This window comes from Nanorana parkeri, unplaced genomic scaffold (assembly GCF_000935625.1).
Source record: "Nanorana parkeri isolate BGI_ZX_2015 unplaced genomic scaffold, ASM93562v1 scaffold795, whole genome shotgun sequence".
NCBI lineage: Eukaryota > Metazoa > Chordata > Amphibia > Anura > Dicroglossidae > Nanorana > Nanorana parkeri.
In genome coordinates this window covers 164,731-178,831 of record NW_017307063.1, presented here as the reverse complement: position 1 = coordinate 178,831, position 14,101 = coordinate 164,731, and the positions used below count along the sequence as shown (strand labels likewise).

The 14,101-nt window shown below is 40.3% G+C and overlaps 1 protein-coding gene across 1 annotated transcript in view; it reads left to right on the top strand.

Annotated features, from left to right (window-relative positions):
* USP45 (ubiquitin specific peptidase 45) overlaps positions 1-14,101 on the top strand; it is a 116,778-nt gene that overhangs the window by 63,227 nt on the left and 39,450 nt on the right. The window contains exon 9 of the mRNA XM_018564919.1: positions 8,156-8,243. Within this exon, the coding sequence (XP_018420421.1) occupies positions 8,156-8,243 (88 nt within the window). The remainder of the gene's footprint in view (positions 1-8,155; positions 8,244-14,101) is intronic.

Sequence of the window (14,101 nt, the reverse complement as noted above, 5' to 3'; positions counted from 1 at the left end):
CCCCATCTCCACCGTCGCCAGGCCTGGCCTCTTTCTCCTCTTCCTCCGCTGCCAGGCCCTGGCCTCCTCCTCCGTTGCTGCCTCCGGGCCATGGCCTCCTCCACCGCGAGCTGCTGGCTGCCACTGACTCAGCAGCGGCTGTGAGTAGAGGAAAAAAGAATAGGTGAGATTCTGGGATGTAATGTGGTTATTTACATTTTGAGCTTTTATGTCATTTCTAGTGTCCATCATTATAAGTACAGTGCTCTTCAAGCTACATTTTTTAATACTGTATATCCTTTTCTCTAAAATATTACAATACGTTTAGCTGTGTTTGCTATAGGGGTAAAGTGTGAAACATTAATGCCACATTAATAAATAGCTTAATCTTCATATTCTTTGTAAAAATGAAGATCCTTTTTGTTTTATGGGATGTTGGTGATCCTTAAATAAAAAATAATGTAACAGTTTCTAGAAAGGAAGGATCAATGTGGGAGCTGATTTGTAGTATCCTCTATATGGTATCCAGTTCTCCCACCCCCTACCATGCCGGAACCTAAAACAAGAAGGATGATTCTCTTCTCCATGGCAACTGTTTAGCGTCTGGTACTAATTCATCCACTGTTAATTTTGTTAGTGTTGCAGCTGTCAGACGTTTTGCTGGGACAGATTGGATATATCGCTACAGGGCCCGTCTGTTTGTTTTCCACTGCTCTGAATATCAGGAGCGCAGATTTTCATTTTTCCTTATCTGGAGAGATAGCGCTTAACGTATATTAACCTTTTTCATGCTGGGGGCCAGTAGATAATAAGTACTTTCAATAAACCTCCCATGTTAAAGAAGTTATCTCAGTTAAGATGTTTTGCCCTAACACTCTATTTATTAGCACGGTGCAGTATCCCATACTAGCCATTTAAAAATTTGTCTTAAACACTGAAAAAATGAAAAAGAAAGGGTTAAGTATATGAGAATATTTAACAATAAACTGCTTTGGACAACAAACACATTTCAGTTTCTTCCCGGACATACAAGGTCTTTATTTGGTAGCTTGTTTTTTCATTCTCCAGGTTTTTTTTGTTGTTAATGAAAATATGAACGACAAATGTAAGAATACACTTTTAATATATGCCATTCATAAATAAGGTATTTTAAGATATTTTTATGAAAGGTTTCTCACAAACACAGGGACTCCAAATACGAGTATTGTTAGTGCATGTAATACTAGCACATGGAAAATAAATGAATGTGTATGTTTTAGTATTTTGTTTCTTGTATAAATCTATTTGTGCAAAAGTTCTAGCTCCTGAAAATTAGTTGTCAGCCTAAACATTAAATTTACTAGCCTAGCATATGACAGCCTTAAAGGAGAACTATGGGGTTAGGGCTTTTCCCCATAGTTCTCCTTAGGGTAACGGGAGGACACAAACTAGCGTCCTCCCGTCACCCTAAGCTCAGTATACCGCGAGCTTAGAGCCGTGACAGGATCGAGAAGTGAGCGAACGCCGGTATGTGTTCGCTCACTTCCCGATCTACTGAGCCGACCTGTGACAGTCTCATTGTCACAGGTCGGCTAGAACTATGAGGTGAGTGAAAAACACTCACCTCATAGTTCTCCTTTTATTATTTTGTGGGGTACCAATTTTTATTTTATTATCAATGGTTTACCATCTCTAGCGATGAACCTCTTTCTTTCTCCTAGCTAAATTAAATAAAGCATTACACATTTAGACACCAATAAAGTTTAGTTTAACGTTTATTGAACATTTCTAACAATCTTTTTTTTGGAAAACAGTGGCTTAGTGATTAGGACTTCTGCTTTGCAGCACTTGGGTCTTCCATTGGAATCCCAGCCAGGACACTATCTGCATGGGGTTTGCATGTTGTTGTTGTTATTATTATTATACAGGATTTATATAGCACCAACAGTTTGGGCAGCGCTTTACAATATAAGGAAGACATTACAATCACAATACAATTCAAGACAAGATGGTAATTCAATTCAAGACCCATTCTTAGCTAATGCAGAGCTATAAACCATCTCCATTTCCAAAGTGAGGGACATCTCCTCTTAGACAGTTGTCATGGGAACAACGGTTCCTGTTGGAAGATCTTCCTTCTGTTCCTGTTCTGGTGACAATTCAAAATTGTGGATTTACTCTCACTTTCATTCTTGGTGTTATTGATGATCGGGACAATTAGAGAGGGTGATTCTCCCTAATGAGGACACTGATAGCAATACAAACCTGGCAGTGGTTCTAACCCCTCACCACTGAACTCTAAGAATTTTAGCTTTACATATAATTTAATGACGGTCTACAATTATTTTTATGTTCCAGATATACACTCAGTGGCTACTTTCTTAGGTACTAATATCTGTAAATTGTGTAAAGTGTCTGCAGCAATTTTTAGGTAAGCTGTGGTATTTAAATTATGCTTAATTGGGTGGGGATACATGGAAAGAAAACATCTCGTACACCATTACACCATCATAGACCCGAACTGTTACCAAACACAAGAAGAATATATAGATGCATGGTATGTACACCAAATTCTGACCCTACTCTACCCATGTAGCAGTAGAAGTATTTTCCTTATCTCATTTAGCTATATCCTTATTTCCTGTTCGGGGGGGGGGGGATCCAGTGTTTTCTTTTGCTGCTATAGCCCATCCTCTACAAAGTTGTAGGTTTCAGAAATCTTGTTTGCATTCTTGCAAAAAGTGTTTTTTGAGCACTCGTGGACTGTCTTTCAGCTTGAACAAGCCTTGCCATTCCTCTTTGATCTCTGTTATTGCTAAGGTCTCTTAGCCCAAGGAACTAAAGCTTGCTGTTTGGCCGGCTCGATGCTGATTGACCGGGAAGCTGGCTTCCCAGCTTATCAGCACCGAGCCAGGCAAACAGCATGGAGCCGGCTTTCCGGCCAATGAGGAAGCCGGGCAGTGGGTATTGACCTGCCTCCCAGCTTCGTGATTGGCTAAGCAGCCGGCTCAATGATGATTGGCTGGCTCGATGTTGATTGGCTGGGATTGGCTCGATGCTGATTTGCTGTCCCCAGCCGCCAGTGCCGCCACAGATTTCCACGGTTTCGTCTGTCCTCCATGCGGGGCCCAGGACCGGCACGTCAGGTCTCCCCCGCAAAAATCGGAGAGAGATCAGCAAGCTTCCAGCCGCTGATCTCTCTTTCGATCACTGGACCCGGAAATTATGTGTATTACATCACTTCTGGTGTAGTCCTCATGGACGCCATGTAACTAGAATTTTCAGGAGAGGATAGCCTTAGTCTTAAAGTGGAACTGAACTCAACAAGTGAAGATTTGCTATGTTTTAGGGAACAGTTCTATTTAAGGTACTGCTGCCCATGACTGCTAGTCTCAGGAGATTTGGAGTGGGATTAATCAATGTCACTACTGTGCTGTTCGCTGTTCTCCTTGCTAGAGGCTCTGACATGAAGAAGCAAAAGCCCTAGCCTCTAACAAGATGGCTGCCCCCACACAGACAAAGTGCATAACAGGCATGGTAAGTTAGTAATAGGGAAAGATCAGCAGCAGGGGGACCACAAGCAATACTGTTGACTAATCCTTTGCCCTCTACCTGCCCTATTTTGGGGACAAGTTCCAGAAAATTCCTCTATAATAAAGAGGAAGCTGGAAAGTGCCAGGAATACAGTTGTCTTAAAGACTTCTGGGATAACACCAACTAGGATGAGACTGGAAATGGATTTGGAAAGAAGGAGGGACAAGAAGCGTGCTGCATTCATTTGTGACCAGAGAAAGATGTAAATGCACCAAAAAGCTTTCATGAACCAGGTAAATGGTTAAAGATTAATTTAGTGTTTTATAATATATGAACAAGTTTGCATTGACAACTTTCTTCCATTTCCCACATAAACTGAGAAGCTATTTCTCTGTATTTCATTATACGTTTTAATTAAGCCCTTTTAATGAAGTCATTTATGTTACATTTATGCTTTAAAATGTGGAGGCTTCTGATTAGAAAACAATATTCATATAAACATTTATTTAAAAATATAATTATTTTAATTAATGTGGTTTCATGTTTTATTTTGTATGAAAAGCTTCTTTGTGCGTTTTAGATTTTATCACAGCCTATTGTGTAGGATAAAAGCAAATTGCAAACCTTAAAAAGAATATGAGCAGCAGAAAGAGCCTTTATGAAAATGTATCTCAGTGACAGTTACCCTTCACTTCATGTCACCATTAGCTGAGGACCAACCTGTTCTGTCATTATACTGCTGACACTGTACAACAGGTTGTAGCTTGCTGGCACTGGCTTCCATATGTCTCCACATCTGTGAACGGTCAATTCAACCCACCATCCGAGCAGTCCAGTCTTGCCAAGGATCTTGCTTGGAGCAAGTTTTCAAGGAGAGGAGAGTGCACATCTTTTAGCTGTCAGGATTCAGCGTATCAGAACAAAATTATTTTACCCTTGGTTTATCCACTAACTTTCTGCATTTTCTAGACAACATGTAGAGGAATGCTGAATGTATTTGTTGCTGCCATCTCATTATTTAATAATTAGATCTGTTATCCATAATGTTCCGGACCTCAAGGTTTTTGTAAAAGGGACCTTTTTTTTCTTTGTACTTTAGTATTATTCCTGATTTAAATACCGTCATCGGCCCTTCTCACTCATTACTTAGCAAACCCTTTTTTAACTACTTGGTTATTTAGTAGATTGAAAGCATTGACATAAATATCTTAAACCTCTCAGATTGGCTCAATGCTTTTCTTCTTCAAAATGAAGAAAGGTAGGTACTAAAAACTATGGCAACCTACATGTCAGATTGTAAGGAGAAGAAATAATAATTTTTGTTCTCCATATTTGATTAATGGTAGTAGGTTGCTGGATTTACCCAATATCCGTCATTTTCATATATGTAGGTGACTTTTTATTGTGCATGTATATGTATAGAGAGATATGGATAGATACTGATGATTCAGGCCTGTGATAGTGTATGCATAACTTTTATTTATATTTTTTTTTATGTGTACCATTGGGGAAATTTCCATTCACTTCCTGTGCCAAAGATGCAACCAGAAGTTAAAGGATTCCCCTCTTAGACAATTGTCCCCATTGGAAGAGTTTTCTTTCTTGTTCTGGGGACAACTCAAAAATGTTGGCTTTCTCCCCCATTTTTTTGGTGACAGTGGCCAACTAAAAAAAAGGGTTGAATCTCCCTAGTGGAGACACAGACAGTAATAAAATCTTGACAATGGAGTAACCTTTCCCCACTCTATTTATCTGTCAATGCTAAGCATGGCTTCAGACCTGGGGTAGCATTGACAGACATGCACATTACATCCTGGGATAGTAAAAGGGGGACACTCTGACAGGCTGGTGGTCATGTGACCACTGATAAACTTCACAAAAGGTATTTTATAGACTTTTTTGTAGTAGTAGTAGTAGGTTTATGTACCAATAGAACATTTGTATATCCTTGCAGAGTTGACCTACATTCAAATACTGTATTTTTTAACTTCAACATGATTAGTTGTACTAGGCCACTAATATTCCCTCTTCTCTAAACTATTACACACTGCTAATTACAACATGCCAAAACATTTCTGGTGTAATTTTTTTATTTACCAAATGCAACTATTTTATTGGAAAGCTGTTTGAAGAGTAGAGCATTTAGTTTGAGAAATCGTAACAATATCAATTAAATGTAAATAAATGAATGCTACCAAGTGAAGATATATGTACACTATTAGTTCATTTTCAATTCTATGATTATTTTAACTCTATTTGGTAAAAGGTTATCTCGAACTATGTGCTATTTTAGGAATTTCTAATAATAGTTGTGAACATAGAATTAAACTCTCAGTGACAGTTACCCTTCACTTTGTGTCACCATTAGCAGAAAGCCAACTTGTTCTGTCATTATACTGCTGACACTATACAACAGGTTGTAGCTCACTGGCACTCGCTCCCATATGTCTCCACATCTGTGAGCGGTCAACTCTCCCAACCACCCGAGCAGTCCAGTCTTGCCAAGGACCATGCTTGAAGCAAGCTTTGAAGGAGAGGAGTGCATATCTTTTAGCTGTCATTTCTTAGTGTATCAGTGCTCACACTGGCTGCCTTCTTTCTGACAGAAGCAATTCTGTAAAACCCAATTTAGAAGGCTTAGTCTGCACGTAAGACAAAAAAAAGGAATAGAGAATGTGTTTTTTCAGTATTTTGAACACTGAATACTTTTTTTCTATACCATATTCTAGTTTTCTTGTTACATCCAAAAAAAGCAATACATCCAGTGTGTATCTTATAACAGCATACCAAATAAAAATAAAATAAAATAAAAAAAATACTTTTAAAGTGAAATGTTAGCAAAAACCTTTTTGATTTCTTAATAAAGAAGGGTTGGAACCTCCGTCAGGTTTTTAGCCATGTATAATTTTTTTTTGTAGATTTAGTGTAAGGCCTCTTTCTGTTGCAATATTTTTATTAGAGTTTTACAGGGGTAAGCCCTCTTTCACACTGACATGTTACTCTGTACAGCATGAAAGGCTGCTGGTTGATGCGCTTGAAGATGCGGGAAGAAGCATGCAGGCAGCTCATTTAACTCTTTGTAGAAACAGGAGCTGTGCACTTTCCGCAGCTCTGAATTTTGTCACACCGATGATGTAAAGACCTGGACACATCTGGTGTGCATCTAAGACTCCATTCACACATGAGCGGTTTTCCATGCGTATTTGGCCATACAAATACGTGCGGAACCGCGCTAAACATAAAAAAACAATGCATTGCCATGTGCATTGTTTAGACTATTGCGGTGGCCGCGTGGTATGTAACCGTGCGACCCACAAAGTAGTCCAAGCGGATTTTAAGGGTAGTTTCAGCACGTTCTAGCTATAGTATTAACGTGCGGAATCTGCGCGCATGTTGGCGTTTGTGCGGTTTCGTTCTGCGTGGTTTTCCATGTGAAAAACCATGCGGAAACGCTACTGCTATGTGTGAATGGATCCTTAGGCTGCACACTGTGTTGGGCTATCAAAACTCAGAGCTGCGGAAACCAGCATGTGAGGGTGCACAGCTCATGCATCTTCATATAGATATATGCCAAAACATTAAAAAAAAAAAAACATTACCAAAAATGTTATTACTTAGCCTTGTCAGAAGATCTGGAGCTTCTCGAGCGGCCGAGGAGGTTGATGGGGTGTGCGCATGTGCAGTGTGGATGTACGGCGGGGAGAAGAGGAGAGACAGCGGAGGTGAATCCATGAAGCCGTGAGCGTGCACGTTGGCAGACACCGTGGGACCCGAGGAGTGTGCGCTGTATCAGAGACTGGCACCAGCGCTGGAGGGACTTCTCAATACAAGTGGAAGGAAGCAGATGATTGGATCAAGAGGCATAATTTAAGGTAAGTCTGTTAGCAAGGGACTGTATTATCAGTTTCCGGGCTGTAAGGGACTATATGGAACTCAGAACAGTGTATTTTTTTTTGTCATTCACGTCAAGAAAGTATTCTATACAGCATACTCTGGTAGTACTGTCAAATGTCCTTATGATTTTATGTAAAGTGTATTTTTTTTTTTTATTCCACTATAACCTAAAACTAAAATACCCTACAATTTTACCTAGTGATTCCTTATCTCGCTGGCGCATAAAATATCCCACAAGGAATTACACTTTATTCATCATGGTGAAGAAATCTCTGGATCAAAAACAAATGATTCGGTCTAAAAATGCTTGCACTGTCTGGGGAGGAGCATTGGTCCTAGTCCCACCTGTAGGACCCTACCACCACCCCAAATACTAGCCTCTTCCCTGCCATTCAGGAGGAGAGGTGCTTATTTTCAGCTTGAAGAGATGTTGAGCTTCTGGGTACAGACTGGACCTAGGATCTAGGGTCCTGCACAGGTAGGGAGGAACTGATTTTTAGACAAGTGCAGAGAGTGTGACTGTTATGATGGGTGGGCATGACAGCAGAGCAAAGAAGTCTGTTGGGGAGTGATTAGTGATTTCAAGATATATAAGAATCCACTGATATATTCCACAGTTCTCATAAAATTAGAATATCAGTTTTCGATTGTTGTTGTGTTTTTTAAAGACTGTTTTTTCTGCTTCATTTTTCAGATATAAAGAAACCATAATAGTACTTGTAGTCAACTAGTTACAGGGTTCAATATGAGTAATTTATATCATTTACAGGGCTCCAAAGTTTAAAACCTTTCAGCAACAAGACAGCCAAGAACTTCTTCACTATTTACTAGATGCCCTACGTATAGAAGAAACAAAGGTATCTTTTTCTCTTTTCTTTGACACTTTGTTCTTTGTGAAACTGTCTCTCATGTTTAAACATTGCATATGATTTAGTAACCTCAATTCCCAGTAATTCCTTTGCTTAATGTAAAGACCATATACCCATATCTGTGATATTTAAAGTGACACTAAACTCAGGAGTTAAATCTTAAAAATGCATTCAAGTACCTTAACCACTTGAAGACTGGGGTGTTAAACCCCTGTCCTGGCCAGGCCATTTTTCAGTATTTAGGGCTGCAGTACTTGACTGACAGTTCGCAGTGATATGTAACATGTGCGGTACAATCTTTGTTTTCGCGTATTTATGTTTATATGTGCATGCACGCAGGGTACTTAACATTTTGACTTTCATTTTTTTTTTATACCTAATTTTATTGCTATCACATAGGTGGCTCACAAGCTCTCTAAGACCCCTAATGTCACCTAGGGACCCCTAAAGAAGCTCGTGAAGCACAGATCTTCTTCACCAGCTTCTTCCCTGGCTATAGCAGCCAGAGAAATTACAGCTAAAGGCGGAAGTGATGTAATACACATCACTCCCGCATTCAGGCATCGGAGGAGAGATCAGCAGTGGGAGAATGCTGATCTCTACTCCGTTTATAGTGTCAGCAGCCGCTGTGCAAAACCCGGGCCCGCAGGGGGGGCAGCGGAACCTGGGATAAAGAGTGGGGCCGCACACTTGTTTGTTACTATACAAGCGATCAGACAGCTGTAGAGCCACCCAAACGCTTGTATGGAACAGCTGGTACCGGCTGTTTACACTTACTGCAAGCGCATGCAAGCAGAAAAAAAAAAGACGTACAGTAACATTCACCCACTGATAGGTGGTTGCCGTCCGTCCGTTTATTTACAGCGGACGGCAAGTAGTTAACTATTAACAAAAATGTATCTTATTTGTGTATCACTCAGCTGTAGATCCTCAAATCAATCTCTGAATTCATGCTGACACTGTCCTTCCTTCTGGAGGGTGGCTACTTTTGTTCCCCATGGTCCCTGTGTGTGTTGTAAAGTAGCCACCACTCCAAGCTCGCTCCCGTCATGAACTATAATCTCACCTTTTAGTTTACTAATTTGTATTGAGATTGTAGTCCAGCACAGAAGTGAGCTTGGAGCGGTGGCTACTTTACAACACACACAGGGACCATAGTGAACAAAAGTAGCCACCCTCCAGAAAAAAAGGACAGTGTCAGCATGAATTAAGAGATGATTTGAGGATCTACAGCCGAGTGATACACAAATAAGATACATTTTTATTAATAGTCCTTGAATGCATTTTTGAGATTTAACTCCTGAGTTTAGTGTCACTTTAAGCAACATGGGGGTTTTATCTTACACTCACAATTTAAAAAAGAATTGCATATATTGCACTGGCATTTATAGTTTCGCTTGATAAGGAATGTGTGTGGTGTGATGGCTACTTTGTTAATAAAATATAAATATATTATTTTAATGTGTGCTGTAGTTAACTGAATTGTGTACAATAATAAAATCATGGTACTGTAGTTTAAATCCTGTTAAAGGGGAAGGGTTTGTTCGTGCAATCAAGTGTTGATCTATTCTTCAACGCATACAAAGTACAAGGACAAGTGAAATGTTTTATTTTCTATAGTGATCGTTCCCACTACCATACTGCATTGTAACATTTTGGGGAACAAAAAAACCTTTTCATAAGAGAAACATGGAAGCTAGCATAGCTGATTTTTCTTTCTGAAAATGCTAGTTGCCTGGCGGTCATGCTGCCCCTCTGATTTAACACAGCCCTCAAGCTAGAACAAGAAAGATGTTAACTAGTTCTGTCTTTTGCTTGCTTCTGCCAGGCAATTTTGACATTATGAAGGGGCCTGTATGGGTTAAAATGCATACAGACTATATAGAGACACCATGCATTTAAAATATACAGAAATACAAGCATACAGGTCTTTCACTTGTCACATACATTTTAGCACATTGTCCTCTTCTGGAATCTCTACTCCTCTGTCAGCCTTTCTAGAGTGATAAATAAGACCGTTTTTACATATACCCTAAAAGTAACTTTTGATATCAACCAGATCATTTGGTCGATTACATGACTACATGATGCAGTGGTGTTTCACTGAGATGTTTGCTTGCATGTCGATTTTTTTTACTTTGTTTCATTAACCGACAGTACTAATAGCTGTATAGATTGAGTACATAAAGGTCACCTCCATGGTTTGTGAACTTGAGGAGAAGAATGGCTGGTGACCCTATTTATGCTTCCAGTGATCTTGATGTCTGTCAGAAAACTACATGCTAAACTTCTGCACTCACCCGTGCATGAGTCATTTGAAAAAGGGCTTTGTGCCTGCATTCGAGACATTGCCAATAATGGTCAGATAAAGGTTGGATTCCACCCTCTGCCACAATTACAGGGCCTGTTTTGCAATAATGGTACATTAGTATGAGCATCCTTTTTATCACCCTGAGGCAGCTCAGCATGGGAGCAGCACTATTAAAAGCTAAGCTCTGTTGTTTTGTTTTTTTTCTCCCCCCTAGTCCCTTTTTCATGGCAGTAGACGGTGTGACAAAATTAGGATGTCAGGTCTGGGGTCTGTCAAGGCCCTTGAGCACTGACAGTTGTGTCAGACGTATCCATCCATACCTAGCTGTGTCTGTATTGTCTTCCATGGGAAATCCACAGCTGTGAACCATGCAATTGTAGTGAAGTGTCACAACCATGTGTCTCTTGATGTAAAAAAAGCCCACAGCAATATGTCTGCCACCAGAATGCTTTTTAAAGACACTTCCCCCGTTGTGTAGTTTTTAATTATTATTTGCTTACATTTAGAGGTTGTTTAGCATCTAGGCTGACAATTTCAGTTTGGTTGGTTAATAGCAGTTTTTCTATGCTGGCAATTCATTTTGTATATTTGTTAACAGCTAATTTTTTTTCTGCAGCTAGTGTTAAAATGCTAAATGTTCTTGTATATTTAATTAGGGTGAATATAAGATAAAGTGTTATCATTTTATATAGGTACGTATCATTCATTATTAGTGCTTAAGCATACACTTTGCAAAGCCCACAAGTAATACGGCTATTTCATTGTTACCTATAACACATTTTGCAAGCTTTAGCATGGTTGAACATATTTCCATAGATGGTCAAAGAGATCGTGTTGATGTAGCCAGCCAACACCCCCCTTTCTCCTAAACAACATCTCCAAAGAGCTTTTTCTCTGTGTGTGGACAGATTCTCTGGGATCAAGACAGCAGCTTTGGTTTGCTTGCATGTGGCGAGGGATAGAGAAGAGCAGGAATAAGCAAAATGTTTTAGTCCTTCAGGGTAGATTTCAGACAACTCTACTTGGAATTTCAGTGCAGCAAATGTAGTGTTATCAGCCCACTATTAAACATTAGGAGCTCACTGGATTTGTGGCAGGATTTATAGGAATTTTTCAGTACTTGCATGTTTATTAAAGAGATTTTAATAACTGTACCCCCACATACACATTAAAAGAAAACTGATAGGTATAAAAACATTGAAGATGCCATTACTGACTTGGTTTTGGAGGTGCAAGCTTCGGGGCTATCATCACTACCCTTCCTACTACCTACTGAGCCAAGGAACTGGAAGAAACATGCATATTGGCTGTCGAATCAAATAGTCTGCATATGTTTGCTTCAGATCAGTGACTCACTATGTACTGAAGGAAGAATAAGAATTATGGTCCCAGAGTTTGTGCCTTTAAAAATGAGCAAGCAGGTTACCTTTAAAGGTTGACTTCATGGCTAGTCAGTCTGTTGTTACCTACAAGATTTGCTGGGTCTTACTAGACTTGGATTGCTTAAGCAACCTACAAACTGTATAGATCAGTGTTTCTCAACCGATTTTCAGTCACAGCACCGTTTAAAAGTATGCATATTCTCAAGGCATCTCAGTCTAAAATGTACAAGACCAAAATGGTCCCTCCAAAATCTGTATCCCACATAGGGTTCTGGTATGGATTTTAAGAGGGAGGGGACATTCAAAAGTACAAAAAAAAAGTACCCCCTTCACATCAGAATCCCATCTTCAAATAAGGAGTCCCACTTCAGAACCCCTCCTTCCACATCAGAGCCCCCTTTACATTAGGAGCCCACTACTTTACATCAGTGTCCCCTTTTGAAGCCCTGCCTTCACATCAGAGTTCCCCCTTCACATCAGAGTTCCCCCTTCACACCAAGAGCTCCCCTTCACATCCGAGTACCCCTTGCATATCAGAGTTCCACCTTCACATCAAGAGTTCCCCTTCACGTGAGAATCCCTGCCTTGCCTTCACATCAGAAGTTCTCCCTTCACATCAGGACATCCTTTTACATCAGAGCCCCCCTTCACATCAGAAGTCTGCCTTCAGCATGGAAAGGCATGACACACTACAAAGATTTTAAGGCCCCCCTGAGGAAGGCAGAAGACAGTGTGACCTTCTGTGCTGGGTGGAGAGAGAAATGTGTAAAAAATATTATTAGTTATCCTCTTAAATGTAACTGTAGAAATCTAGTGGAGGTTTGTGTGTGTTTTATTGCCCACTCATGCGTGTTTATGTTTTAGGCATGAAGATAATCAGATACCTCTTGTTGGACGAATGGCAGAAATAAGCAGGAAAAAAAAAATCCTAAAAAATGAACAGCTTTAGTGTCTGCTATTTGCCACATACTGTACATAACAATTTCAACCAACTTGAGCGATAGTTATCTTATGTTTATGAGTACTTGAGGCCCCTTTCACATGGGCTGATCAGGAGAGGATCCGTGCAAATTACTTAGTGACTGTTTGTTATGAAAACATTTAGTGGTCCGCGTCAAATGTTTATACTGTACTTAGCAGTTCTCCCTCCATTTCTGTTTTGTCTGCGTTTTCATCCCTGCAGCAGGGAAAATATAGAAAAGTATCTTCGAGATCCTGATAATCACAGGCAATGGTTCCAGTTTGAAGAGACAAACATGGAAATTTTATTTAAATATTTTTTTTATTTGTTTTTAAGTTTTTGTTTTGAATTATAGGTTTTTATCTCAATTTGAAACGTCTAAACGTATAGACCATGGACTCCAAAACTCTATGAATTTGTTGATATTCCCACTCATCATGAATGATCTCTTTCCATCTCTGGGCAGTTTAAGATTTTGACTTGCTAAACACACTCTACAGCCGGGGTCTCAAACTCAATTCCCTAGGGGGCCACTCAACAAATGTTTTTCTCCCATGGGGGGCGCTTGCCAAATTGCATACTTTCAAAATAAAATTTAACTATATCTGGTTTGGTACTACGGACCCCAATATACTAGGGAAGCAACAATACCGATACTAGTATCAGTGCAGAATATTTGGGCGAGTACTCATACTCAAAATGCCCTGATGCCTAGCCCGATACTTCCTGTATCAGGAAGCCAGGCAGCCGGCTCCATGCTCCCTCTTCACTAGTGACGAGAAGCTCGCCAATCAGGAAGCCGGGCAACGTGTAATGACGCGGCGCCCAGCTTCCTGATTGGCGGGGATGCCGGCTTCATGCTCCCTCATCACCTCATGACGAGGGAGCATGGAGCCGGCTTCCCGGCCAATCAGGAAGCCGGGCGTTGCGTCATTACACGGTGCCCGGCTTCCTGATTGGCCAGAAAGCCGGCTCCATGCTAGTCATTACATGCCGCCTGGCTTCCTGAATGGGACTTCCGGTGCTCGGAGCCTAGCACACTTCTACTCCCGCCCATACAGATAAAAAAAATACTACCCCTGTACATATAAAATAATAGCCCTTCCCCCATACACATCAAAAATACCCCACACACATATTTATATATATATAAAATAGTGTAAATCCCAGCCCACCCCCACCCCCCCATATA